The following is a 27085-nucleotide window of genomic DNA, read 5'->3' on the forward strand; positions in this document are numbered from 1 at the left end:
TGTTGCCCTATCCACTCACCTTCACCCGCAGCATCTCCTCAGGGATGTTCACCATGGCATGGGTGAGCCAGCTCTCCAGGCTCTTGGCAAAGTTCCGGATTGCTTGGGTCAAGGCACCTGTAGAAGATGGGAGTGCTAGTCAGGGTAAGTGGGGGAGGGGTGACTCCCAGGGAGGGGGCTGTCACCGGCACTCACTGGGGATGGGCCGCAGAACATCAGGGATGAGGATCTCCACCAGGCCCTGGTACAGCACGTTGTCACAGTGCTTGGTCCACTGAAGCACAGGCTGGAACTTGGAGAGGAGCACCAGACTGGCCCTGGGCAGCCGCTTCTCTGCCTCGTCATGCCTGTAGGAACCCACCCAATCCCAGTCAAGGGAATGTGTGATCCCACATGCAGAGGTCACCTCCATCTGAACCCTGGGGACTCACACGGCCAGTGGTGGAGCCTCACTGGGCTGGCTAAGGTTGTATCTCCAGAAGGTCTTCCACAGCGTTTCTACCAGTGTGAACTGCAGGTTTACCATGACGTCCACGATGGCCTGCAGGGTTGAGAATTCGCAATGGGGAATGGCAAAGGGCCATCATGGGACTTCCTGTCTAAGGCAGAAGGCTAGTCGGCATTCAAGGCTAGCCCACATGGTCTCTCACTCATCTGAAAGCCCTACCTCACAGTGCTCCCGGTACAGGACCTGGAAGGCCTTGATGTCCCCAGGACCGACGCCCTCAGGCAGCACTTTGCCTTGGAGGTCCAGCTCAGCAAAATCAGGCAGGCTCCTGGAGGCATCTAGGAGTGAAGGCACCATGAGGACCTGTGTCCACCTGCCTACCTCTCTTGCTTCCTTTGGCGTTCTGGTCACCTGTCACCTTTCCAACATGTGTCAATCCCATGTATATGGTGAATAGCTAGGCTCAAGCAGGATCAACTATTGGCCTGGGGTCCCATAGCCCCTGCACAGAGCACACGTAGTGCTTTTGCCAGCCCTGGATGGCTGATCCTTAGTCGCTTGGTACAGGCAGCCTCCCTGCAGAGAGTGTAGGTGCCTAAAGGCCCTACTTGTAGGCCACCAGGGCCACACAACTCTGTGGCATCATCTCCCCAGGCACAGTGTTGCTGTCCACCCATCAGGCTGTTCTTAGCAGCTATCAGTGTTACCATCAGGCCTTGGTTTCCCTTTTTTGCTTCTTAGTGTATGTAAAAACTGAGCACATACCGTGGGTACACACTTGCCCTCTCAGTTACTAATCCTACTCATAGAGACATGGTTGCATGCCAGCAAGGGTGGCATCACCTTCACGGTAATGAACCACTGTTTGATCATCCAAAGCATCACCAGACTTCACTGAGGGCACATAAACAAGAAACACTGACTACTGAAAAGAATGGAGTGGTCATGACCTGAGATCTCAGCACTGTGGAGGCTGAGGCAGGAGGGTCATTAATTCCAAGTCAGCTCTGAATATACTGTGAGACCAGTTCTCCAAAGTACCATAGGCCAGCATGGTAGCACATGCCTTTAATCCCAGCTCTTAGGGCACAGAGGCAGGTGGATCTCTGTGAGCTGGCCAGCATGGTCTACACAGTGATTTCCAGATTAGCCTGAGCTATATGAGGCCCTGTCTGAAAAACAAAAAACAAAAAAACAACCCCCCAAAATGGGGTTGGGAGATCTTGGGAGAAGGTTTCTGGAGCTAGAACAATCCCATAAAGACAGAATCAAGCAAGCCTGAATATCCACCAGACGCCCCCTATGGTCCCCTCCTGAGTCCCCTGGGGCAGGCTGCACTGCCCTGCCCTGCCCGTCGGCTCTCACCCAGGAACTGCTGGTACTGCTGCACCTGGGCGCTGATGTCTGACAGCCCTGTGCTCTGCTGCCCCACGGCAACACCGTTGGCCACGCCCTCCATCTTCTGGATGGGCTTCAGCCTGGAGGGGAAGGGGTAGTGGGGTACTGGTGGGGAAATGGGCCAGCTGGGGAAGGGGGAGTCAAGCCACCTGGTTGGGGTGCGGGGGGTGGGGGGGATAACCCAGCTGTGTGGGGATGGGCTGGGGTGGGGGATGGGTAGCAGGTGAGGACTGATGGAGGGGTGGCTGGGGAGGAGGTGATGAAGGAGGAGCCATCAGGTCAGGGTTGGGCAGACTGATGAACGTTGTCTAGGGCACGGTCAAGTGGTATGATACAGCCAACTTCGCAGCCCCTGCTCAGTTCCAGAGCAGGAGGCCCCTACCTCTGTTTCTGGGAGAAGGGCTGGCCCCGCATGGCCATGTGCTGCTGGTCCTCCATCAGCCGCAGCAGGGGTGAGCTGGCTTTGATCCGCAGGCCGTAATAGTGGTACTTAGAGTTGCCCCTGGGAAGAAGGTGGGGTGAAGTGCTTTACGGCTGGGGCAGGCAGGACACGGGGGGTCTCATGCATTCCTCTCATTTAGGGGCCTGGACAGAGAAAGCTTGCCAGCTGAGCTGAAGAACATGGCATTGTATGCCAGGAGTGATCACAGACATGGTAGTATGAGTCACTGCCTGCTGCCAACTCTGATACCAGGTACACACTTGGCAGACACGAGGCTGTTGGTCATAGGGCATGTGAGGTGCTTATACTATTAAGCAAGTAGTCCCACTTTGCTTTGTCTCTATCCCATGAAGGGTGCTCCTGACAGCCTAGACAGACATGAGAAAACTGAGACGTGAGGATGAAGTTCATGGCCGAAGTTCATGGTAACATGAATGAACAAATGAACACATGCATGAAATGATGCCTGAACAACTATCTAGAAGAGATGAGCAAGAACTAAGAGATCACTGAGTAAGGAGATGGGGTAAAGTACAGGAAAGGGAAGATGGCACAAGCGATGTCCCCAGGGTAGGCACAAGCAGAGCTGAGCAAGGGAGTTAACAAGGGGCAAGACGGTCTTTGCCCTGTGGTTCAAGACCCCTTTGGAGTTGAGGTGGGTCACGTGGGCAGAGTGTACACCCCCCTGGCCAAGGGCAGATGGGGGGTGGGGCAAACCTGGTGCCCAGACGGCGCGTGCGCAGACCCATGAATACCGAGCGGATGAGCTTGCCGAAAGAGGCGGCATTAACTGGCTCCAGCTTCTGCTCTTGGCAGTGCAGCAGGTAGTGGCAGTAGAGGGTGCTCCGTGGCAGGCTCACGCCCTCAGCAGTCTCGTAATTATCCAGGAGCCACTGGACCTGGAGCACATGAGAAGGCTGGGTAGTGCTGACAGTCTGTGTGGCTGCATTTTCTGCAACTGCTTTCCACAATGGTTCTGAAAGCCACCCTGGCCAGCTGTAAGTCACATATCCTGTCACAGTATTCCTGGGGACTACAGTCTTCTAGAACTTTCTAGAACAGCACTGACCGATACACTTGCTACTAGCCACCTGCAGCTATTTAAAGACAAAGTTGGTAATATGTGCGGGATGAAAATTCAGTCTCCCACAGTCACAGAATAAGAGTCGCTGCAGAACATCCTAGGAGTGAGGTAATAAAGATGGAAAGCATTATAGGTTGAAAACAAATTCATGTTCCTCAAGGGGTTCAAGATGTTGAAAGTGAGGTAGAAGAGGGTGAAAATATACCTAAACTCCCAACACTGGGGAAACTGAGGCAGAAGAACCACGAGTTCAAGACTGGACTACAGAGGGAGATTCTGTCTCAAAACAATCGACAGAAGCCATTCCTGGTCCCAAACTGAGATTTCTGGACTGGATGTTTTCTGTTAGGGAAGTGGGATGGGATGACTGAGTAAGGAGTCCAGTGACGGGTGCATGGGCGTTTGTCAGACCTTGTTATTAACACTGCTTTTGTTTATTGTGTAAGTGTTCACCGGTACAGGCATGGGGGCCAAAGGTTGGCAACTGATGTTTTCCTCAATTGCTCGGTTCCTGGTGTTGCTTAACTCAGTTGCTTGTTTTTGTTGTTCAATTTCATTTTATGTGTGTGTGTGTGTTTTGCCTACATGTATGTATGTACCCCATACATGCCCTATCCCCAAAGGGGCCAGAAGGAGGTGTCAGATCTCCTAGGACTGGAGTTACAGACAATGTGAGGTGCCATGTGGGCACTGGAACTTGAACCTGGGTCATCTGGATGAACAGCCGCTCCCACCCACAAGCCATCTCTCTTGCCCCACCTTGGATTTTTTTTAAGACAACATCTCAAACTGAAGCTGGAGTTTATGTCTGGCTGGCTGTAGGTGAGCCCCAGGTGCCTCTCCATCCATGCTCCTCCTAGTGTTGGGCTGATAGGCTGTGACTTGCTGGGGAATCCAAACTCAGAACCTCTTGTTCTCACAGCAGGCACGCGACTCTTGGGCCATCCTTAGCCCCTTTCTGTTCATTGTTCTACTACATTTATTTACTTATTTATGTAGAGAGCGTCTGCGTGAAAGTCAGAAGAGCTGGGTCTTGGCCAGCTCGAGGCTTTCAGGGATTGAACTCAGGTAGTCAGGCTTAGTAGCCAGGGCCTCCACCTACTGAGTCATGAAAGAAGGCCATGCTGTGTACCCCTCACCAGCTCGGAACTCTGGAGCCTCACACCCGCTCATGCTTCTGCCTCCCCAGTGCCGGGGTCACACAAGCATGTGCCACCCAACTAGGGCCTGGTACCATATTTATAGCTTCCTGTGAGCCTATAAGTCTTTCAAATAAAACTTAAAAAGGAAAAGCCCACAACACAGCTCCTCAGGGACCTTAGCCACCTGGGTGCAACAGTAACTGAGGTGAGAGGCGTCTAGTCCAGGCACAACCAACCTGCACCTTCTCAGCAGACCTGCTTGCTGCACCAGAGGACCCACAGGGTTGAGAAATCAGAAGGTTTGCAGCAGTGGTTTATTAAATAGACTAAACTAGTGAAGACCAGCAGCCAGGGTGTGCTGTCATGTGGAGGGTGCAGTGTTCTGACCTGATCCATGGTCCTGACTGATAATGGGCCCAACTTGGGCTGACTTCAGCTCTGCCACTGTGATTCTAGGAGCTCCCGTCTCTCATTTCCTATCAAGCCACCACCAGTTATGATTAAGGGCATTTCTGCAACTGTCCCCAGAGCTTCACATAGTAGCTGGGGTACAGAGTGGCTGAGCAACACCTAAGGCGACACCACAGATGAGACCGGGCCCTAGGTCATATGAGCACTATCACTGAGCTATGCCTTGGGCCAAACTTCTGCTTTCTGAGTACTGCCAGGTTTTCTTCTCGAGTGTTCCCCTCCCACCTCTGAATAAGACGAACACTTACTGTGGCTGGTGAGGCACGGGTGGTGTGGGAGTAAGACTGGCTGGCGTTGCCTAGCATGTAGCCGCCTTGGATCACGTAGGTGCCTGCTCCACTGCCGCCGCTGCCACCACTGCTGCCACCACTGCCGCCGCCTCCCCCGTTGCCCCCTGCACCCACACTGCTGTTGCTGGCCCCAGCCTCGCTGCTGGATGAGCTGGCGACAATTGGGCTGCCGGACACATACATGGGCACTGAGCCGCTGCTGGCCACCGTCTGGGAAGTAGCTGGCGTGCTGACCTGGGCAGCCGTGCCCGAAGCCTCATAGTAGCTGGTGCCTGCCGTCTGCGTGTAGATAGGCGTCTCTGGGTACTGGTAGGTGCTAGAGCGGCTGCCAAGAAGCAGACAGGAAGCAATGGTCACCACCTTGTACAAGGAGGCAGGGCTTCCAGGAGAGGATCAGAGAAGCCATAGAAACACCAGTGTGGCACCTTCACATATAAGGGACTGGGGACAGCCTGAGCACTGGATGGGCAACCACTTTCTTGTTTTCTAAAACATATCTTTATATTAACTTATTACTTGAAGAGGGGCACATGTGTTCTGTGGCATACACACACAGGTCAGAGACAACTTGTGGGAGTCGGGGCTCTCCTTCCATTGTGGGTCCTGGAGACTGAACTCAGATTGTAAAGCCCGGCAGCAAGCACTGCTGAGCCATCGAACCAGCCCTCGCTGAGCACTGAGCCACAGCACTCCAGCACGGGAATCAATTTCCTTACTGCAGAAGAGGAGAAAACAAGACAGGGTCCAGAATGCAGAACATACGCACACTTCCTCAGCAACAACGACAAACAGTTCTCAGTTCAGGGAAGGGAGATACAGGAGGGAAGGCAAAGTACAAAGGACTTCAGGGCAGGCAGAGGGGCAGCCTTGGCTACCTCTTCCTGGCAGGGAGCTGCCCCTCCAACTCAGAACATGTCCTGAGTGCCGCATAGGGTAACAAGCCGGAAATCTAAGAGGTGCAACTGTAGCAAGCATGCCACCCTAACATTTGGGCCCATTTCTGCAGGCTGCAGACTAGAGGGGGTGAGGCAGGGAGAGGAGAGGCAGCATGATTGCCTCGAGTCCTCCTGGGCACCGATGGACAGCCAGAAACGAGAGGTTGGGATGAGGAAAAGACTGCCCTGTGTGTAGGCAGAGGCTCTGTGGGGAGGGGACAGGCAGGGCCATCTCTCACTTTTGCTCTTTGAGCCCTCCCAATGTGACAGTGATTAAAGCAGGAAAACTTGAGCCTTGCAGGTGGCTCAGTGGGTGGGAATGTTTGCCATCATGGCCGAAGACCTGAGGTTGATCCCCAAAGCCACATAGCAAACGGACTCCAGTGTTAGCACTGGCACTGCGCTCAATACATGGTGCATACACACCCCCATCATCCCATGCACACACGAGCATGCGCACACATGTGTGTACACACACACACACACACACACACACACACACACACACACACACACTCACACGAGGGCCGGCAAGGTGGCTCTGGGGTCAGACTCACCACATGAGCCTCTTACCCAGTACTAGAGTTCTGACCTCAGGTCATGACCTTGCTTCTCAGGTCTGATAAGCAAGAAGCAAGCCATTTACTGATTTATCTCCCTAACCCCCAAGAAAAATTGTAAGACAGAATATGCAAGCCCGGGGAACTGAGTTTGCCCCCTGGAACCTGTGTAAAGGAGAGAGAAAACTGACTCCTCTCGGTTCTTCTCTGATCTCCACCTGTACCACGGCACATGCACTCTCCCCACACATAAGTCAATATAATAAAGAACCTGTGGTCCCAGCACGAGAGAGGAGGTGTCAGGCAAATCTCTGAGTTCAAGGCTACCCTGGTCTACAGATCAAGTTCCAGGGCAGTAAGGGCTATACAGAGAGACACTGTCTCAAAAAAAGTTTATGTTGTAAAAATGTATGTATAAATACATATATGTATGCTTTTTCTTCCCCCTTTTCCTGCCTAAAATCCAGATCCATCTAACTGCACAGTCCCTAATTTGTGGAGGTGCCTTCCCAATGGGCAGGTGTCTCTTCTGCTACCAGCTGCCTATATTCCTGGCACCCCACAGCTGTGGGGCTATCACCTGAGCCTTGGGGGCCAGTTGGGAGTTAGAATTGTGGCCCTAACCACATCTGAGCCCTCCTTCCACCCTCTGCCCACTTACATGGCGCTGGCTGTGTAGCTGGCATCGCCACCTTCCACGTACTGCACCTGGCTGGAGTACACGTGTGAGACAGGCACCTGAGGGAGTTGCTGTACCTGAAGCAGGAGGGAAAGCAGGGTCATGAGTCAGGGCTGGCCACCACCCACGGGTTCACTGATGCCCACATACATCCCCATCTAGAAGGCTGCACATCATGGTTCTCTCAACAACATGTGCCATAGGTGGGAGGCTTAGGTAGGAGGCTTAGGTGGGGCCAGGTCTCAGTTGTGGCTGGAAAACAGGAGGTGCTGGGATGCTCTGCTTTGGCAAAGAGCTTTCTACGACTTATGAGCAAAGGAGGGAATACCAGACAGAATTCTGCAATGGGCTTGAGAGATGGGTTTGGAATCTAAAAACCGGGCCTGGGGGTTTTCTGGAAACCAAAAAGGTTTCCCAAGCAGATTAGAGGTGGAGCCTGAAGAGGGATCAGTTGATAGAACAACTAGAAACAACTGACAACACCTTAGGGGCAGGTACTGGATAGCCCATCTCCACCCCCAACCCTGGTTTGCAGGAGCGGCGTCTGGGACCCGGTCCCTGAGGCAGAACAAGAATGACTGGCAGCACGTTGGGGGACAGGGCAAAGACATCTCACCCCACCCGCCTTGGGCTGCAGGGGCGGTGGGAGCCTGGACTTGACGGCGGGGCAAAGCGGCTCCCTGAGCTGGATGCCCTTCCCCTGCCCGCCCTCCGCCCCCTGCGGTGCCTCCGCTGTCCGCCACCACCTACTTTGAGGGCAGTGCCGAACACTAGCACCTGGGGCATTCTGTGGATCCTGACCCTCAGGTCGGGGCTGGCTCGGGCCGAGAGCCCCCGCTGTGGCTCGAAGACCACCCTCTGCTGCGGCAGGAGCAGGTGTGGGGGCAGCACGCCCACCAGCTCCACCCACTGCTCCACACCCGGCTCGTAATGGAGCGGCTGCTGCTCGCTGCCTAGCTGCAAGGCCTCGCCACAGCACGCTGGCCCAGGCCCGGGAGGCCGGGGCGGCGGCTCCGGCGGTGGTGTGGGCCGGGTTTCTTGCTGCTCTGCCTTCCTAGCGGGAAACTGACTGCCTGAGCTCTGGAGGACAAACAGAGACACTGGGGTATCACCCGGCTGTGAACTCATGGCCACCCGAATGAAGATTCCCCACTTGGGATCTCCTTAGAGAAGAGAGGAACTAACTGGGCACTATCAGAAAGAAGCAGAATTCGAATCCAGCCCTCTTTCAACAAGGCCTGTGTCCTGAGTGGTCAGGTGCTGGGATGGGGACGGATTCAGGATGAAGTCTGAAGCCGAGGGCTAGAGTGAAACCTCACTTCTGCCGGGCTTCAAACCTCAATTGCTCCATTGTCCCTGCCCTTTAGGGTCCCCAGCTGGCTCCATTCCTCCCTCTGGATTAGGTGCCTGTACCTCCAGCCACAGCCCAGGACTAGTCTGATTGCCCCGACATAGACACGCACCTCTTGAGCAACGTGAACTGGCTGCAGTCCCTGCACAGTCAGCTGCTGCACCGGGCCAGCTTTGGTCTGTGGAGTGGCCTGGACTACTGACCTCTGGCAAAGAAGGGCAAGGAGAGGCAAGTTCGACTATGGTAACCATGGCAACTAGGGCAGCCTGCCCCATGCATGCTCAGAACAGCCCTCTTGGGAAAGGCTGCCATTCCTCAGACAGAGAGCAGCCTTTCCGTGTGGGGTCCAGTAATGCAGGCCTTCCAGGTCTCTTACTGCCTGCCTCTGCCATCTGGAGGTCCAGAGTGGTTCTTGCACGGGAAGGGAATAGCTGTGGATCCTTTGAATTGGAAGGTTTCCATTTCCCCTAGCAAAGAGCCTACGGCTCCGGCTTATTTGAGGTTTTCAGCCTGGTACTGGGGAACCAACTGGCTTTTTGGTTTTGCAGAAAAGAGATGACACCCAGGGCCTTGTATATGATGGGCAAATGCTCACCCTGCAGCCTTCCCAAGGTGGGCTTTTTCTTTTCTTTTCTTTTCTTTTCTTTTCTTTTCTTTTCTTTTCTTTTCTTTTCTTTTCTTTCCTTTCCTTTCCTTTCCTTTCCTTTCCTTTCCTTTTCTGTCTGTCTGTCTGTCTGTCTCTCTCTCTCTCTCTGTTTGTGTGTGTAGAAGTCAGAGGACAACTTGTAGGAGGTGGTTGTCATGCAGGGCTCGGGGACAGAACTCAGTTATCAGGATTGGTGGCAAGTGTGCTTTACCCACTGAGCAATCTCTCTGGCCTACCAGTGTGTGTTTTCAAAGCCATAATGTGCCCTGTGAGGCACCTCTACAACTGTCACAACTAGGGACACTGAATCTAGATAGAGGCAGAGAGAGGCTCTCGTCATATGCTCACATGGTAGGCTGGAGCTGGGTCCATCTGCTTAGCTCCCACAGGCCAGGGACCCAGACATAGGTGGCTACTTGGCCTATACCCATGGCCCTAGCTACTGCCCGCCCTGGTCAGGCACCTCTTGGGTGACAGGGACACTCTGCTGGACGCTGTGAACCTGTAGTTGCTGCACAGTGGCCGCAGGAGTCCCAGCTGTCTTGCTGGTGGAGTTGTTGGCCTGCACTGGTGACCTCTGTAAGAGAACAAACAGAGACAATGTCAGAGCCAGCTGTGCTTGTGTCTGGGGCACCCAGGCCCTAACAACCTGCCTCAGAAGGACTCTGGAGAGGGTAGGATAGCCCACAGCAGCCACAAATACTGCTCTGCAGGACTCTACCTAGATGGGGCTGCAGGTGTCTCAGCCTCCATGAGGGCCAGAGGCCACTTGTAGCTTCTATATCAGAAGAACTGCAGCAAAGGTGAGAAAGAGTAGGCTGGGAGCTAGTCTGGTCCCGTGACCCAGCTCCTCCTGATCCTGCCAGGCTTCCCAATGGGACAGTAGTAACAACACTGAATCTACCTTCGCCTTCTGCTGCCCCCACTGCTTGCTGCAATGGATGCTTCAAGACCCCCATTTCCCAGAGAAAGATGCCCAAGGCCACACAGTGAGCCTGTGTTTGCTCTAGGGCATGCTGCACTAGCGTGGACTGCAATTCTGATGTGAGCAAGTGGATGAATCATGGGTTTTACTAGTTCTTCCTGAGACGGGGTCTCACTATAAAATGCAAGTTAGCATCACACTTGAAACCTTCCTGTTTCAGCCTCTGTATGCAGATGTGTGGCAACCCAGCACCATTAGCTCTGTTATACACAGGAAATACTGGGCTATAGTGCTGGAGACCTGCCCAAAGACTCAGCTAAGCCTGGCATCTGGCCCTGTATTATTTTTCCTTCCTTCTTTCCTTCTTTTTTATTTTATTTATTTATTTATATATTTATTTATTTTGAGAAAGTGTCTCACTATGTAATAGCCCTGACTGTCCTGGAATAGAGTCACATCATAGAGCTTGGAACACACACACACACTCACACACACACACACTCACACACACACTCTCTCTCTCTCACACACACACACACACACACACACACACCAATATGTACATCAGGCTGGCCTTGAACTCATGGAGATTCTAGTCTCTGCTTCCCAAATGCTGGGATTAAAGGGCCCTGCCTGGCCCTGCACTTTTAATCTAAGCTCAAGACCATCTGCAGCCCACTGCCTCCAGGCCCTCCTCATTTGTGTGTGTGTGTGTGAGAGTGAGTGTGTGTGTGAGTGTGTGTGTGTGTGTGAGTGTGTGTGTGAGTGTGTGAGTGTGTGTGTGTGTGTGTGTGAGTGTGTGTGTGAGTGTGTGTGTGTGAGTGTGTGTGTGTGTGTGTGTGTGTGTGTGTGTGTGTTCCAAGCTCTCATGATGGAACTCTATTCACTCTGAAGCTGGAAGAGAAAACTCTTACTTCTGGACTACAGCTCTCTCAACATCGGCTGGGATGGCAGGGCCAGGCAGACATTAGCTGGGAAACCCACCCAGGGTCACTGGAGCAGGGTGGAGGACTCAGGAGCTGCAAGTGAACTCAGGGCAAAAGAGCTCCAGCTGAAGCCAGGCACAGTGGTACACACCTGCAACCTAGCACTCGGGACTAACGCAGGAGGAGCTCCCGGTAGAGACCAGCCTGCTCCACATAGGAGGTCGGTGCTAGCCTGCATAGCACTGTAACACCCTGCCTCAAAAAAAGGTCGGGGGGCGGGGGACTGGTGAGATGGCTCAGTGGGTAAGAGTACCCGACTGCTCTTCCAAAGGTCCGGAGTTCAAATCCCAGCAACCACATGGTGGCTCACAATCATCTGTAACGAGATCTGACACCCTCTTCTGGTGTGTCTGAAGACAGCTACAATGTACTTACATATAATAAATAAATAAGTCTTTAAAAAAAAAGGGTCATGGGGGACAAATATGCTGCTGGGGCCCATGGCTAGAACAGAGAAAGATGGGACGACGGCAGTGAGGCACACTTACCTCAGGAGCAGAGTGCACCTGCTGGGCACTGTGCACCGTCAGGGAGACCTGGCCACTCTTAGTGCCCGGTGCTGGGCTCTGCACCACCAGGTGCTGTGTGGGGATAGCCTGGGGTCAAAAGAAAAAGAGCATGGTCAGTAGCAGCACCAGCCATAGCCAAGTCCCGAGTTTTGTTTTTCCGTGCTACGGATGGAACCAGGCCCTAATACATATCCCACTAACGAGCCCCTCCAGTCTTCTGCATTTCAGTGAGCACCTATGCACCAGGGAACATTCTAGGCTCACCATGCCTGTCAGCCCAGGAACTGCCCTGCACCCAACACAGCACAGTTATGGCTCTACTCCATAGCAGGCGACACACAAGCTCAAAGTTGATGTGGAGCTTGTTGAGCCCTGAAGCCAAGAAGCAGCAAAGCCAGAGCTGGCTCCTGGTTCAGAAGGCATGGAATATATGCTAGAGCCCACTGTCAGTGCATGCTTGCACTCCTCAGATCGGGAGTTCAAGGCCATACTCCATTATATATGGAGTTTCAGGCTATAGAAAACCCTATCTCAAAACATCCCCTGTTACAGGAGAGGAACGTTCTTATCCTTACAGTCTGTTAGCACTGGGCTGGAATGGAGCTTGGTGACAGAGCACATGTTTATTATGTTCCAGTGCTGGGTCCCAGCATTCAAGCACAGTCCCAATATGAGCTGAGAAACTAGAGCAGTCAAGGGCACCAGCACCAGACTGTGGCCTTCTTGGACTCCACTATAAGATGCTGGGTCTGGACCCACAGGCTTCCTGCTGTTGATCCTCCCCAGTCTTCAGTACAGTGACTCCTGAGGCTGCTTGGCCATTGGGCCCTAGGGTATTTAATCTTGCCTCTAGAGGCCACTGCCCAGAGTCAGGAGCTGAGGCAGCCTGAGGATGATACCCTTGCCTGGGACTCTGGCAAGAACAGACACAAGCAAGCAGTGGGGAAGTAGTTCTCTGCCCCACAGGAGGCTGGAGCCAGGAGCCAGGAGCCTTACCTGCTGTGGCACCTGAATGTTGGTAAGCTGCAGGGGGGACACATGGCCTGGCTTGGCCTGCACACTTGCCTGGACCAGCAGCCGCTGTGGAGGCAAGAAGAAAGGAGTTGAATGAGGGTTGCTTACCAGGATGGGTGGGTGGAGGTAGCTGCTGCCATATCTTGATAAGACAGGTAAACAGATGTTCATGGTAAGGTGGAGGAGAGCCTCTTCCCCCAGTGAAGGCCATGTCCTACCTGCTGGGTGCCCTGCACCTGCTGGACCACTTGGGTGGGAACACCGGTCTGGCTTGCCGTGGAACTGGGGCTGGCTTCTGACACAGTCTCACTAGCCCGCATGGCACCTTCTGTGGGAAGAGGTTGGCAGGTCAGCTCTGCCTACCGTCTCTGTCTCTATTCCAAGAGTTAGCCCGTCAGCAGAGGGCAATGCAGCCTATAGTCCACCCTCGAGACCTGGCTTCTCCCAGTCCTGCCTGGCCTTTTCTAGCATCCGTCAGAGGTACATGGCAAGATGGAGTGAGCATGCAGAGGACCCAGGACCCTTGGCATATGGAATTAGCCCCTGATCTCTGTTCTGAAATATGTCTGAGGAGCCTCTTTCCCACGAAAGCAGAACCATGGACATGGACAGACAGTAGACTAGATCCTCACTTTCTTGCTCAAGTCTTGGCAGCTCAAGAAGGACCAAGTGCTGAGCTTCTCCTGGCTCCTTAGGAAACACAGTGGTCAGAAGTGCTCTCGAGCCTTCTTCCCATGCCTGAGTGGAGTGGAGGCAGCAAAGGCTTCAGAGCCCAAAGTGCAGGTACTTATGTTGGCAGGCAGCCAAGAGACAATCTTAGAACATGGTGCCCATGCCTGCTCCTAATGCTGCTGTCCAGCCATGGCAGGAGCCAGCCTAGCACTATGGGAGCAGCAGAGTGTGCAGGAGGCTTTACACCCAACACCTTGGACAACTAATCCCTCCCATGGCTCAGAACTGCTTCTTAGATAAACAGTCTGCTCCATCCGGGCTGCTGGGGGCCTGGGGCCAGGACACGAGGAAGGCTAATACCCAGAGATGCTATCGTCAGAGGCAGGTCTCATTTTAATACACATACTGCTACGTGATTCATGGGACAGCAGGGAAGTGTGCAGGGACAGTGCCCCCAAGACAAATGGCCAGGAGATTCTTGCTCAAGCTGGGGAGTCACCTGGCCTACCCCTACATGTAGCCTAACTAGTTAGTTCCTCAGTAGCTCAGGGGCCAAGGTCAGGAGGGGTAGCCATGAGCCTGTTCTCATTCCCCAGTACTGCCTAAAGGAACCAAGGCCCCAGGCCCACCTTTCTGGGATCTGGCAGGGGTAAAGGTAGAGGTCCAGAGAGGTCACCTGATCTCCTAAAGGGCTACACAGCAATGAGGGTAATCAAAGGGACGGCCATGTGACACTCTAGGGCGTCCTGGGCCACTTGAGCTGGTACTTGCCTTTCTCATTCATTTTCAGGTGACAAAGACCTTGTATCACCCAGCTGGGGGGAGGGGGGGCTGGCCTGGGTCCAGGGGGTTCCCTGTATGCCCACATCACCCAACTCCGTACACCATTTCTTTTTTTTTTTTTTCCTTTGGTTTTTCGAGACAGGGTTTCTCTGTGTAGCCCTGGCTGTCCTGGAACTCACTCTGTAGACCAGGCTGGCCTCGAACTCAGAAATCCACCTGCCTCTGCCTCCCAAGTGCTGGGATTAAAGGCATGTACCATCATGTCCGGCCATACACCATCTCTTAAGTTGCTGATCTTATTAGGCAAAGTCGCACAGACTGGCACAGGGAATTGGGGCGCTCAAAGACACATATCGTTGAGGTTTCCATAATAGGGCTCAGCTTCCAGGAGGGACACAGGAAAAGGGGCTGGCTAGGGAAGGAGGCTGGCTCAGTCGCCTGAGAGGATCTGAATATGCCCCAGAAATGACCAGATATGGGAGAGTTGTCAGGGGAGACTTCCTGTGGCCCTTCCCAGGCCTGCTTGGTACCTACACCAATTCTAAGCAGTGATAGTTAATTAGGTTTTGCTGGAAGCCTCCCTCAAAACTGCTTTAGTCTTCTCTGGTTCCCAGAGAAGGCCCTCTAGTCACAGGTCTCATCCTCTCTCCTTCCCCCCAATAACTGGGCTACCTGGAATACAGGGAGCCAGGCCCAGCTCAAGGATGGGCACTGGACTGAGGAGACCCACAGGGAACTGCTATGGCTCCGGGTGGGAAGCCACACAGACATTGGCCCTGGCCACCTGCAATGTCCAAGGGGCTGGCCCTTGAGCCAGACCCGGGCAGCTGGACACCTAGGCATCTGCTCTAATCAGGCATCTATCCTAGAAGCGATCCTGCTATCATCTGCCTTGGGGTGGCCCTTAATGCTGGGCTCTTCCCTACCCACCAACCCTAGGAGGGTGAATGGGCCAGGGCTTCCTAGCTATGTTTTGAAAGGTGAGCTGGGAGGAAAGGAGGGAAAAGTAGAGTCTAGGGACAGCTGTGTCTGTTGGCCAATTCTCTTCTGGGTGTGTGCATAAGCAGGGGGATCCGAAAGTTAGAGTTAGGAACAGAGCTAATGTCCTGTTTGCATCAGACAGCCTATCTCCATGTGGCCACCCCTTCCTTCAAGTGCCTGGCTCCTCCACCTCCACCTGTTCACCCCTCAGCTTAAAGAGAGCAAGCCAGCTCTCCAGGAGGCATTCTCGTCTGCCAGGACCTCTTTTTGCTACTGGGTATGGACACCAGGACAAGGATTCTGGGCCCCTGCTAACCCCAGGACTCGTGGATTCTTGGACCTTACTTCCCCTTCTTTCCTGGAGACGCTGACCAGCAGCTCCCATTTTCCTCTTGTGGGCACAGTGCTCCTGCAGAGGCACAGGTCCTCTGGGGGACCACAAGCTAAAGGGAAGCAGAGAAGCCTGGGTGGCCCTAGTGTCTCCTGCAGTCTCCTTGGTCCCTCTGGCAGGTCTGGCTTCACCTCCCCAGCCTATGGAGTAGGTTCAAGAGGCCTCATGGGAGCTCAGGATTATGGCTCTGTGTCATCTGACCAGGGAAACCTGATCTCCCTGCCATCATCTCTAGTCACTTTAGGGCAGAGCATGGCCAGACCAGGCTAGATGTCTCAGCTTACTCCTGCTGCCTCCTCCAGGGGTACGGGGCAGCCCTTCCCCTGCAGCCTTCCTGGTGAGCCCAGATTGTTCCTGGCTCTGGAGCTGGCCTAGGTACCTCCCTGTTCATCCTCTCCAGTGTCAGCCTCCCCTTCCTCAGAGGACTGGCTCACAAGGGCAGCCTGGAAGAGGGAGTAGGAAGACACCAACACAGAAGCTGGGTGGGTAGCAGCCTCCCTCCTCTTCCTTAGCACTCATAGGGGCAACAGTGACACCTGCAGGGATGGGCTCACTCCTGCCAGAACTCAGTGGGATGACATTCCCAGAACCATGGTAAAAAGCAAGCAACAAGCCACTGCCCAACCAAAGGTGTGAGCCTGGCAGAGTGACACTGCAGACAAGAGCTGCAGCCAACCCTGACCTGTGCTTTGTCCCCTGATAGCATGCTATATCTCCACCTCACAGCTAGTGAGACTGACCTAGGCCTGCCTGACTGAAATGCCACTCTGGCCCAGGACTTTGAATACCAGGTCTTCCCTTGGTGTGCCATGAAGAGCTAGGAGAAGCTGAGGCAGGGCCTAGAACAGTGTGCCTATTCCAGATTCTACTCCGAGGACACCAAATGCTTGCAGGAGGAACTTGTGGTGGGTCATTCAAGGGCAATGGGATGTTAGGCTAGATAGCCTCAGCTTGTTGTGCTGAGCCAGGCTCATTGCACAGAACCTAGAGACAGAACCCTGTCTTCAAAAACATCACTACCATACGATGCTAACTCAAGAAAAGGACAGATGGTGGGATCAGAGGGCAGGGGAGTGGCTTCTGAGGAGAGACTGGAGATGAAGGTAGCAGAAAGGTTAGCCTGGGTATGCTTGAGGTGGTAGGTGCCAGGGTAAAAGGAGAAGTAGCTTAGCTGGTGAGCTGGCATGGCAGGAGGCTGGGGAGACTCAGTCATGTTGGGCACAGGGCTAGGAGCTGCTGGGCAAGACACAGGCACTTGGAGCTTATTCAGGAAATGATGGCAGAAAATTCTTTTTTTGAGATGGGATCTTGATTTATAGCTCAGATTAGCCTGGAATTAGACTCTTCCAGCCACACCCTCCCCCAATGTGATTACAGGTGTTAAGGGGTGCTTTTCTGGGAGAGATAGGGGCCAGCATTCTAATACTGCAAGCTCCTATGCCCTAGAGCCTCGCTCTGGAATCGTGGTAGAGACGGGATGTGAAGAGGCCTAAGTAGCAGCTAGGGACAGGCTCCTTGTGGCTACTGTGTGAATAAGGAATCGGAGCTAACCAGAGATGGCATGGACATGGTAGAGGCAGAGGATCTGGGTAGGTTTAGGAAGGAGGGAATGGGGCGGAATAGCAACATCTGGAGAAGCAGGACAGAAGCAGAGGCTAAGCTGGGCCTGGGTGGAAGGGGACATCTCATAGAGCCTGTAGGGAGAGGGCATAAGATGACCTTCAGTAGCCACACCCGGGTGGACTAGTCACAAGATCCTGGGGTCACAAGATCCTGGGGCTCAGGGCAGAGGCTAAGGTGGAGACCCCAACAGGCACATGGCAAGTTTGACAGTTAGATCTGGTGTCACCAGCTTCCGAAAAGGCTGAAGCAAAAGGCTGACAAGGTGAAGGAGGCAAGGCTGCACAAAGTGAGCTCGGTGAGAGTGGGCAGCTGATGAGACCCTGTCTCAAATAAGAGTAAAGAGAGAGCTAGGGATGGAGCTCGCTGAAGAGCTGCGGGCTAGAGTGTGTGAGGCTCTGAGTTCAAACCCCAGTACTAGGAGAAAGGAAGGAGAAAGAGCCATGACACTGTAGGAGGCCATCAGGAGGATGGTGACTGGAGCAGGGCAGGGCCCTAGCCCTTTGCTGCTATGGATCAGAGGCAGAAGACAGTGGCGGCAACCAAAAAGGCAGATGTGATGGCAGCTGGGCAGGCGTGTAGGACAGGTCTGAGGTAGGAGGAAAACGGCCAGGCACCGCCTCGAGGCCAAGAGTAACAAAGGCCCAGGATGACCCATGATTCTGAAAGGATGGGAACCCTGATGGGAGCTGTCAGGAGCAAGGTCACAGGTGGCTGCCAACTGGGTGGACATGAGAGATCAGTAATTACAGAGCTAGTAGTCTATGGACATATGACAAAGAAAAACAAAAACAAAAAAACCAACGAAGAGTATTCCGGGCAGGAGTTGCAGGCCCTGCAGAAGAGCTGGGGCAGTGGAATCACTCCACCTCTGAGGAGTTGTAGGCACAGTCTGGCCAGGACCTGATCCCACTAAGGTCAGGGAGAGTGCAGGTGTCACACTGGCTGTTCCGGTGAGTGCAGCTTCTGCCTCTTTCCTCTGCTTCCCAAGAAGGGAAGAGGAAGAGGGGCAGAGGCTGGAGACCTGTGGTGACACCCCAGAGGGACTTTCAGCTGTGGCTGATCTTCCCTTGTCCACATCCTCAGGCTGTGACATTAGACTCAGCTCTATTACATCAGACCTTTTCCATGCTACACTGTTAGCCATGGGCTCAGGAGCGTGCTTGGCCACCAGGTCCTGCTCCTCCAGGGAGGAGAGAGAATACATCTCAGCCATGTAGACAGCATCTCTCAAGGACCTCTTCCGGGCCGGCCTGCTCTAAGCTGTCTCACATGTCCTCATTTAGAGAAGCTGAAATGGTAAGACCTAGGCAGAGAGGCGCAGGGTCAGTGGGCAGCCTGACGCTTGCAGGTGTGTGCAAACTGAATTTCACCATCCCATCCTCTTTTCTGAGGACATTTTACTTGGGGACAGATAAGCACAGAAGCATTCCAGTGGGATGAGAAGCTCCTCTGCTTGGCCCGAGTCCCTTTACCCAGAGATGCCCTGATTCGCTTGCACAGGTAGCCCCGGCGCGGACCCCTGGATGCTGAGCTCCCCACGCTCCTCCTCTCAGAGATGTTCCAAGCACTCTGGCCACAAGTACAGATGTGAACTTACCCGATACGGTGACCACGATATACTGCTGAGCCACAGGGGATGGGGCAGGTGTGGCAGGCTGTGAGGGTGCAGGGGCAGCCGGGAGCTCTGCCACATACTGCTTCTGGCTGCCCGGAGGTTGCGTCTGGGGCTGGGGGCTTTGCAGCTCGGTGACATACTGGGGCTGGGGGGTTGCTGCAGCAGGAGGCTGGGGTGCTGCTGGGGGTGGTGGCTGGGGCAGGGCCTGGGGCGGGGCCTGTGGCGGCTGGGATGCTTGTGGGGCTGCCTGTAGCTCAGTAACATAGGACTGTGTTGCCATGCCAACAGTGAATGATAATAAATAAGGCGGTTTTCCTCTTCCTTGAGTAGAAAAGCGGGGGAGAGAGAAACAGAAAAACAAAGAAGAAGAAAAAAAAAAAGAATTAATCTACCAGCAGAAGAAAACAGCCAGCTCCCAGCTCCCTGGAGATGTCTTTGGGCTCATCACTAACTTGATTAAATCCCTGGCTACATACAATGGAGCCATCCCTGTGGGGTATCTGGGAATAGATACAGGCAGGATTCCTCACCCTCATCCTGAGCCTGTTGCTCTTGCCCTCCACCCCCTGGCACCTGAACATGCCCACAGTGCATCAGGCTATGCCTGAGACAACTCTCCAGACTGTCAATGGCCTCCAGAGCACCTATGCCATCCCGCTCACAATGAGCCCAGAGAACACCTCCCCGCTTTGAGACAGAGTCTCACTATATAGTCCTGGCTAGCATGGAACTGCTGTGTAGACCAGGCTAGACTGGAACTCAGAGATCTGCCTGCCTCTACCTCCTGAGTGCTGGGATCGCTTTTCTTTTGGTGTTCTGGGGGTGGGACTCAGGGCCTTGCACACACTGGGCAAGTATCCTGCTAGTAAGCTGCATCCGTAGCACTTGGTCTTTCACAACAGGATCTCCCTAAGTAGTCCAAGCTAACTGAAATTGTAATCCTTCTGCCCCAGTCTCTGGAATGGCATGTGCCACTATACTGCCTTCAAGTGGGCATCTCCTAGGCCTCTTGCTGCAGAACAAACCTGTTCCATATCCAGCCAAGCTGAGAGCCAAGACCAACCATGACACACTACTCTATTTGAGAATTTACAACTACCATAGTGGATCTAGACAGTTTTCCAGATGAGGAGGTGAGGCTCAGAGAAGGTGAGGTGCTGGTCCCAGGCCACACAGCAGGGAAACGACAGGCCTGTCTAACCCTGGGCATTCTGAGCCCTTTGCAGTCTGAAGGTGGAAAGGCTAGTCACAGAGAAAGGTGTACTCTCAGAATTCCACGCCAAGGGTCATCTGAGTGCCCTCACAGCAGGGTGCCATTCACAGGCCCCAGGCAGCAATGGGTCATCTGAGTGCCCTCACAGCAGGGTGCCATTCACAGGCCCCAGGCAGCAATGGGTCTGCAAGCTTGGGGTGTGGAGTGTTCCAGAGGGTGGGAGTGGCTGGTCTTACCGAGGTGTAGAAGCTTGTCTGGCTGGTACGCAGCCTATCGTAGCATGAGACAGCAATGGCTTTGAAGGGTGCCCATTTCTAGCACCTCAAGCTTGTGTCTTTGTCCTGGCTGTCACCCTAGGCCACACAGCACCCAGGCTAAGAGCTTGACAACTGGAACCACTGCCACCCATGTGAGCAGGTTGACCTCTAGTGCAGGGGAAGGCTGGGAACCTAACAACAGCTACTGTTCCGCAGACACTGTGGCACCTGCCTGGCACCCCAGCCTCGGCACCCACCGAGAACTTAGCTCTTCATCCTGGTGTCCTATCCATCACTAACTTTATTCAGCCCCAAGACTCGTGGCTGACCCTGAGTTCTCACCACACCAGTGAGGCCTAGACCTTAATTGCTTCTCACAGTAGACAGAACCTTCCCTGCCCTTCCCACCAGAGCCAGGGAGTTGGCACAAGCACCCAAGAGGGACTCGCTGACAGCAAGGCCTCAACATGTCCCCTGCCTCCCGGTGCCTGCCTCTCCAGGAACCTAGGCTCCACCCTTAGATGGTAGACTTGGGAGGCAATTGAGAAACAAGCCCTGCACAGGGCCAATGCACAGCCTGAACTTGACTGGCCTGGCTGAGTGGCTTTGGGGGAGCTCCACCACTCCCTCCCTGTGGGATGGCTGATGGCAGCCTCCCATGCAGATCTGTGGAGCTGCTGGCCCAGCATACACCAGGCCTGGGATATTCCCTTAACAGCACTCCCACCCCCCCAAAAAAGGAAGGGAGAGAAAGAGGAAGGAAAGGCTGGGCGCTGAGGGATGTCTGTAACATAGTCCCTAGAGACAAAAGTGCTCCCATGGAAGTGTGTGTGTGTGTGTGTGTGTGTGTGTGTGTGAGAGAGAGAGAGACAGACAGACAGACAGACACTGAGACTACAGAGCCCAAGTAGCACACAGAGTAGCAGCCAGCCTCAATGCCACCCCACCCAACCCTGCCAAGAACTTGAGCATCAAGGGAAGTTTACCCATCAGAGAAGGAAGAGGCCATAGTCCACCTCACAGAAGGCAGCACATCTTCCACTGACCCCAGCTTCTGGCAATGTTAAGGGGTTGCATCTGAGCCAATGTGGCTCAGGGTTTGTAGCCATCACCATGTGCCCCATGTGAACCTTTTTGTAAACATTATGCATTGACTGACTTCTGTGCCTCAGTTTACCCATCTGTGACCTGGGTTCACAGGGTCACTGTAAAAATCCACTATGATCACTGTAGTAGTCAGTGAGTAGCATGGACATTGAGAGGTGTTATTACCATCCATTCACAACTATACATGCCCTGCATAGGCAGCCCTTGGGGAAATGTCTTAACAGAGCTCAGCATTTGTAGTGTCCCTAAATATATTTTAGCTAGTCCCTCACAGTACCCTCCCAGAAGTCCAGGACTACCTAACCTAGTCCAGGCTGCCTCGGGACTAGATGGCTCTCAGGCAGGAAAGGGTTCCTGGGTAGTACCTTCTCATCCATCCCTCCTACACGAGCTAGGTTAAGCTGAGGCTCTCAGGGTGGGGGTGGGGGTATGAATCATACATGTAGATGGGGCATGAATGCTTCCATGCACTTGAGCACAAGACCCTTGGTTCATGGAAGGCAGCACAAGGAAAATGGAACCTGCCTGGGTGCTCTGTCAAGGAGCTGCTGAACCAACCGCTAACACACCAAGGTCTGCGAAACCAACTGCTAGTTTCCCGTGAATGCTTGAACCTATTCCCAGAGCTGAGAGTAGCTATGTTTGCTTCTATGGACAGACTGTATCTGTTGGCTACCAGCTGACTCTGCCAACACAGCGACAGAGCAACAGTTGAGCAGGTGTTGCAGACTTGGGGCAAGAAAACAAACTCCACACAGATTTCAATGCTATGACTGTTCACAGGACATGGCATTTATAAAATATTCGTGTTATAAAATGTTCTTTTGATCTTTTCCCATCATCCCAACTGTCAAAGTCATGCCTAGTTCCCTTCCACACACAGACAGCATGGCTGGAGGTGCAGGGCAGTACAGACCAGCCTGGCCTAGTCAGGTGAGGTTGTATCCTATCACAAGACACAGGCAGCAGGCTGCAGCTGGCAGACATGCCACAGATGTCAGATTCTAGAACCAGGTGTTACAGGAGAGGGAAAGAAAAGGTACCCAGCCCATCTGTAGGACAGCTTTGGTAATGGGTCTGAAGGGAAGTGGGGAGTCCAGTGGACTAGTCTGCACCCTGCCCTTGGCCTCTACTGACTCATTTATCAGTCGTTCTCACGCCTATTCTGGGCTGGCTACTTCTCCTTTAGGCATCCTTGCTTCTCCATCTTCACATGGCCTCTGTCCTCAGGGATGCGTCCAGAGCCTGCAGGATCCCTTGAGCACCTGAACTGTGTCACGTCTCATCAGAGAACATACAACACTCAGGATCCTTCTCATGACTGTGGGGCCTTCAGGACTGTCCCTCCAGACCCCATGTCTCTGGCTCGGAATGTTTTAGCCACTCTCGCTCTCAGCCTAATGAGACTCCATTCCCTCCTGTCTTGGGGCCTTGGCACCTTCTTTTCCCCACTGCCTAGCATTTTCTTCTAACCCCGTGCCCAGCCTAGCTCCTTAACATTCAGGCCACTTCCCCTGGTCACCATGTGCCCCTCCCCCATGCACTCTGAAGCCACTCTTTAATGTTCTTGCCACTGTGTAGCCCTGCCTTTATTCCTTAACAGTTTCTCTTCCCTGCTGAACTGGAAAGGCAAGCTCCAGAGAGGTACCCTTTATCCCCAGCTCCTCGGATGACGGGCATACACTGAAAGTTCACCACCACCCCTTCCTTTTTGGCAGTGGTAGGGATGGTACCCTGGGTCTTACACACACTAGACAAGTGTTCTCCATTGAACCTAAGCCCCCGGGCACTCTCTGTGCACAGGGCATAGGTATGCAGCTGAATGAAGACAGTACTAGCAACTATGGAAGGAAGCCCAGTGGGAATTCTCTGACGACTGAGACTCCAGAGGAGGCTGCAGCCAGGTGCTGGACCGTCATCCCTGCACAACAGGACCCACACATAAGAGACCCTCTCTAGTTCAGGGCTGTCAAGGAAGAAGGTGAGTCCTGGTTCGAGAATTCCCCTTCCCACCTTCTCCATAGCTCTGCCTCAGACCTACAGAGCTGGCAGCTGAGTCAAGACCTCTTCCCAGACAGCACTTTTCTTTCTGGCTACTCCCAGGAACAAAGGTCACTCAGTGTTGCAAGCAGAGCGGGCAACACTTCTCCACAGAAAGTACAACTCTATGTCAGGCTTGGTGGCACAGACCCGTCATCCTAGCTACTTAGGAACCCAAAGAAGCTCACACGTTTAAGGCCTCCCTGGACAACTTAGCAGGGCCATGTGTCAAAATAAAAAGTAAACGGGCTACTAAGGTAAGTTAGCATGGAAAGGGAAGCTGCTACTGAGTAAACACGCTCAGACCCACGGGCTGAGTGCTGCAAGGACAGAGCCGACCCCCACTAGCTGTCCCCCGCTCCACAAGAATGCTGTGCAACCCACGTGTGCTCATGTAGACACAGACACATGAAATAAGGAAATAAATGTAGACGCTTTACATGTAAAAAGTATACTGAGGGCTGGGTGAATAGCTCAGAGCAGAGCCTGTGCTTAGTCTGGGGGCGTCTTAGGTTCAATTCCCGGAAAACAAGAGAGCTGAACTCCTTACTAGAGCTTCCTCCTGTCAGCTCACAGCAACAGGCGTCTCTCTGACAAAATGATAAAACACAACCAACAGCTAATTCCGACAACTGGACAGGAAGTGACAGTCATCTTAACGGCAGCTGACATCATTTGAACACCATTGTGTACTTGATGTTTAGTATGTGACATATTTTGGGAGATACACACAGTAACGTGAAGTTAAAACGATTTGTGCCTCTAGATGAGAGCATATGGACACCCCTCCCTCCCCCAGTGACTGGATTCACTCAAGAACACACAGGTAGAATTATAAAAAGCTCAGGCTGTGCCAATCTTCCCCAGCCAAATGACCCTTCTGGGCCCTTCAACTGTGACAATTACTGGAAAGGACGAGGCCAAAGCAGCCAGAGAATCAATGCCATCACTTTCTGCTCCAAGTCGGCCTTCCCTGATAGGAGGTGGAGGCTTTTTAAAAAAAGCAACCTAGCTAACTCCAGCCAGCATCTTCCTCAAAGTTAATCCTCATAGCCTTAAACTTGAAGACCCTTTGACGGGTGTAGGAAAAGTCCCTACAACTGGGAGTCCTTGCTTCCTTGCTTAATTTCCAATGGAAAAGTCGACCCCCTTAAGAGGGCTGCAGTGTATGCCAGTGCCACGTGCAAGGACCTGGCTGCCCATGCAGCCAATAAGAACTGCCATGGCTGGGCTGGTGAGATGGCTCAGTGGGTAAGAGCACCCGACTGCTCTTCCGAAGGTCCAGAGTTCAAATCCCAGCAACCACATGGTGGCTCACAACCATCCGCAACGAGATCTGGCGCCCTCTTCTGGTGTGTCTGGAGACAGCTACAGTGTACTTACATATAATAAATAAATCTTTAAAAAAAAAAAAAAAAAAAAAAAAAGAACTGCCATGGCTGATGGAGTTCTCGGACACCCCCTACACACACCCACCCCCCCCCCCCACACACACACGAAGGTCCTGCACTAACAAATGTCTCTCCTTGCCTCTGATGCTACACCGGCTCCTGGCACATGGGACCTGTACCACCTTATGACATGTGACCCTCTTGATACTGGCCTGACTGACATATGGCAGGCCACGAGATGTGGCTTGAGGAATCTTAGACAGCTCCACTGGCTTGCTGTTTCCACAGGTGGAGACCTTAATTGCTATGGAGAAACCCCCAATCACCAGAAACAAGTGCCCGATACCGGCACCAACCTAGGGATGAGACAGCACACCAGAGAACAATTTGGGATCCTCTACATCTCTGGCCAAAGATCACATCTCTCCAGGAGGAGATTCAACTTCTGACAACTAAATCCCCCAAATTAAAGCCAATCTTATTGAAACTTGGTCATCTCTTCACATCCTCTGGGGTTTAAGAGTGAGGGTCACTTTGCAATCAACACAAACAAGTTATCAAGTCTCATTGAGAAACAGTAGACCGGTGTGGTGTAAGATTCAAGGATGAGCCCTAGGGAAATTCTTTGAAGGAATTTTAGAGTTAACTATACTGAAGGAGATGGCCACAATTCTTCCCATTTTATAGAAAGAAAAACAAAGGTCCTAGATGGAATAGTTGCACATCCGGGTTCTAATTCTCAGGCAGGTATGCACCCCAAACTGCTGCTCCTCATCCGGAACACCCGGACAGTCCCAGTGTCGCCGGCCGCACCCGACTCCGAGGGCGGAGAGACGCCAGACCCCGCCCACCTCCCAGTATCGCCCCGCCTCCGCGCGCTGTCATTGGTCCAGCCTCCGCAGACCCGCCTCCCCGCACCTCCCGACACATAAAAGCGCCCCCCGCCCCAGCCGCCCGACCTCCACTCGCCCGCGGCCTGCGAGCACCCGCCCCTCGCGGGGGCCGGGCTGCGGGTCCGGGGGCGGGTGGTGTCGCCCCGGCCGAACCCCGGCCCCCTCCCCCACAGTCCCGACACTCGCCGCCGCCATTTTGACCGCCCGCCCCTTCCCTCAGGACTGTACTCAAGCGACAGGCGCTGCGCGGGCCCGGCCGCCCGCCCCGGCGCGCCCAGCTTGCCGGGCGCTGCCCCGGTTACCTCGGCTTCTCCGCACTTGTGTCCGCGGAAGGCTTTGAGGAGGTGCGTGGGCGCTGTGCAGAGGGGACCGAGCGCGCCGGGGTCCCCAGGCCGGGCCGGGGGCGTGGGGGTGGGGGGCGGCCGCAGTTGTTGTTGTTGACTGGCGTTGCTGGGTTGCTTGGTCGCCACGACTACCGTGGCTATGGCGCCTCCGTTTCCCTCACCGGGGCAACTGTTGCTACCCACCCTACTACGTCACACGCCAGGGCGGACCTCCAGGGCAGCGATTGGACGGCGCTGGGAGCTTCCAGCATGCTATTGGCTACCATCCACGCTTTTCAGTACCCTCTCGACTTCACCGAGCTCCGATTCCTCAGTTCGGACGTCCGTCAGAGAAAGCTAAACCCTAAAAGGCAAGCGAAGCCCGTCACTCGCGCGAGGAAGCAGCCCTGAGAATTACAAGGGGGTGGGATGCTGCTCCAAAATCGGCTCTCTGGTTGGACTAACGAGAGATCAATCTCGTCCAAAAGTTTGTCGCGCTCTCTTGCACAGGTCCACGGGGCGTCGGGAATTGTAGTTCGGTCCTACGTACCGGTGAAAACCTCAAGACTTCCTCCTTGCTGGGCCACTCTCTTGCCTCTGGCGCTCATGTCCCCTAAGGAACGCAGCGACTCAGTGCTGCCCTTCTGTGACGTCAGCGGCAGAGGCCGCACTCGGAATTCGATGACTTCACAGGCGCGTTCTCTTGGTCCAAGAGGGTTGAGAGGAATCGGCTGGTACGATTCTAGTCGGAGCCCCGGAAAGGTCACAGCCTGGCCGCGCCGCTATCTCGGCCACTCAGGCAGTGAAAAGGTCTCTGGCAAGCAGACATTTAATGAGAGGACGATAAGCAAAGGTCAGCGGCGTTTATCCCCAGAGCTCCCCGCCGCTCCGGGCCTCAGTTTCCCCAAGAGATAGG

The 27085-nt window shown here is 53.8% G+C and overlaps 1 protein-coding gene across 4 annotated transcripts in view; it reads right to left on the reverse strand.

Annotated features, from left to right (window-relative positions):
• Positions 1-26764, reverse strand: part of Rfx1 (regulatory factor X1) — a 30344-nt gene extending 3580 nt beyond the window's left edge. Inside the window, exons 1-18 of one of the 4 annotated variants that reach the window (XM_029480556.2) lie at positions 26720-26764; positions 26149-26533; positions 18928-19266; positions 13099-13208; positions 12863-12946; positions 11846-11953; positions 9910-10023; positions 8913-9005; positions 8200-8529; positions 7432-7526; positions 5234-5600; positions 3006-3187; positions 2229-2348; positions 1814-1926; positions 668-786; positions 432-541; positions 196-347; positions 20-117 (exon numbers count right to left, since the gene is read on the reverse strand). In XM_029480556.2, the coding sequence (XP_029336416.1) occupies positions 20-117; positions 196-347; positions 432-541; positions 668-786; positions 1814-1926; positions 2229-2348; positions 3006-3187; positions 5234-5600; positions 7432-7526; positions 8200-8529; positions 8913-9005; positions 9910-10023; positions 11846-11953; positions 12863-12946; positions 13099-13208; positions 18928-19225 (2493 nt within the window). In that variant the 5' untranslated portion in view covers positions 19226-19266; positions 26149-26533; positions 26720-26764. Of the gene's footprint in view, positions 1-19; positions 118-195; positions 348-431; positions 542-667; positions 787-1813; positions 1927-2228; positions 2349-3005; positions 3188-5233; positions 5601-7431; positions 7527-8199; positions 8530-8912; positions 9006-9909; positions 10024-11845; positions 11954-12862; positions 12947-13098; positions 13209-18927; positions 19267-26148; positions 26553-26719 lie in introns of those variants that run through there. The other 3 variants (XM_029480557.2, XM_085843760.1, XM_021169956.3) reach the window with 3 other exon arrangements.
• Between the last annotated feature and the right edge of the window lie 321 nt (positions 26765-27085).

Source organism: Mus caroli, unplaced genomic scaffold (genome assembly GCF_978045245.1).
Source record: "Mus caroli unplaced genomic scaffold, Mus_caroli_1 scaffold_10, whole genome shotgun sequence".
Lineage (NCBI taxonomy): Eukaryota > Metazoa > Chordata > Mammalia > Rodentia > Muridae > Mus > Mus caroli.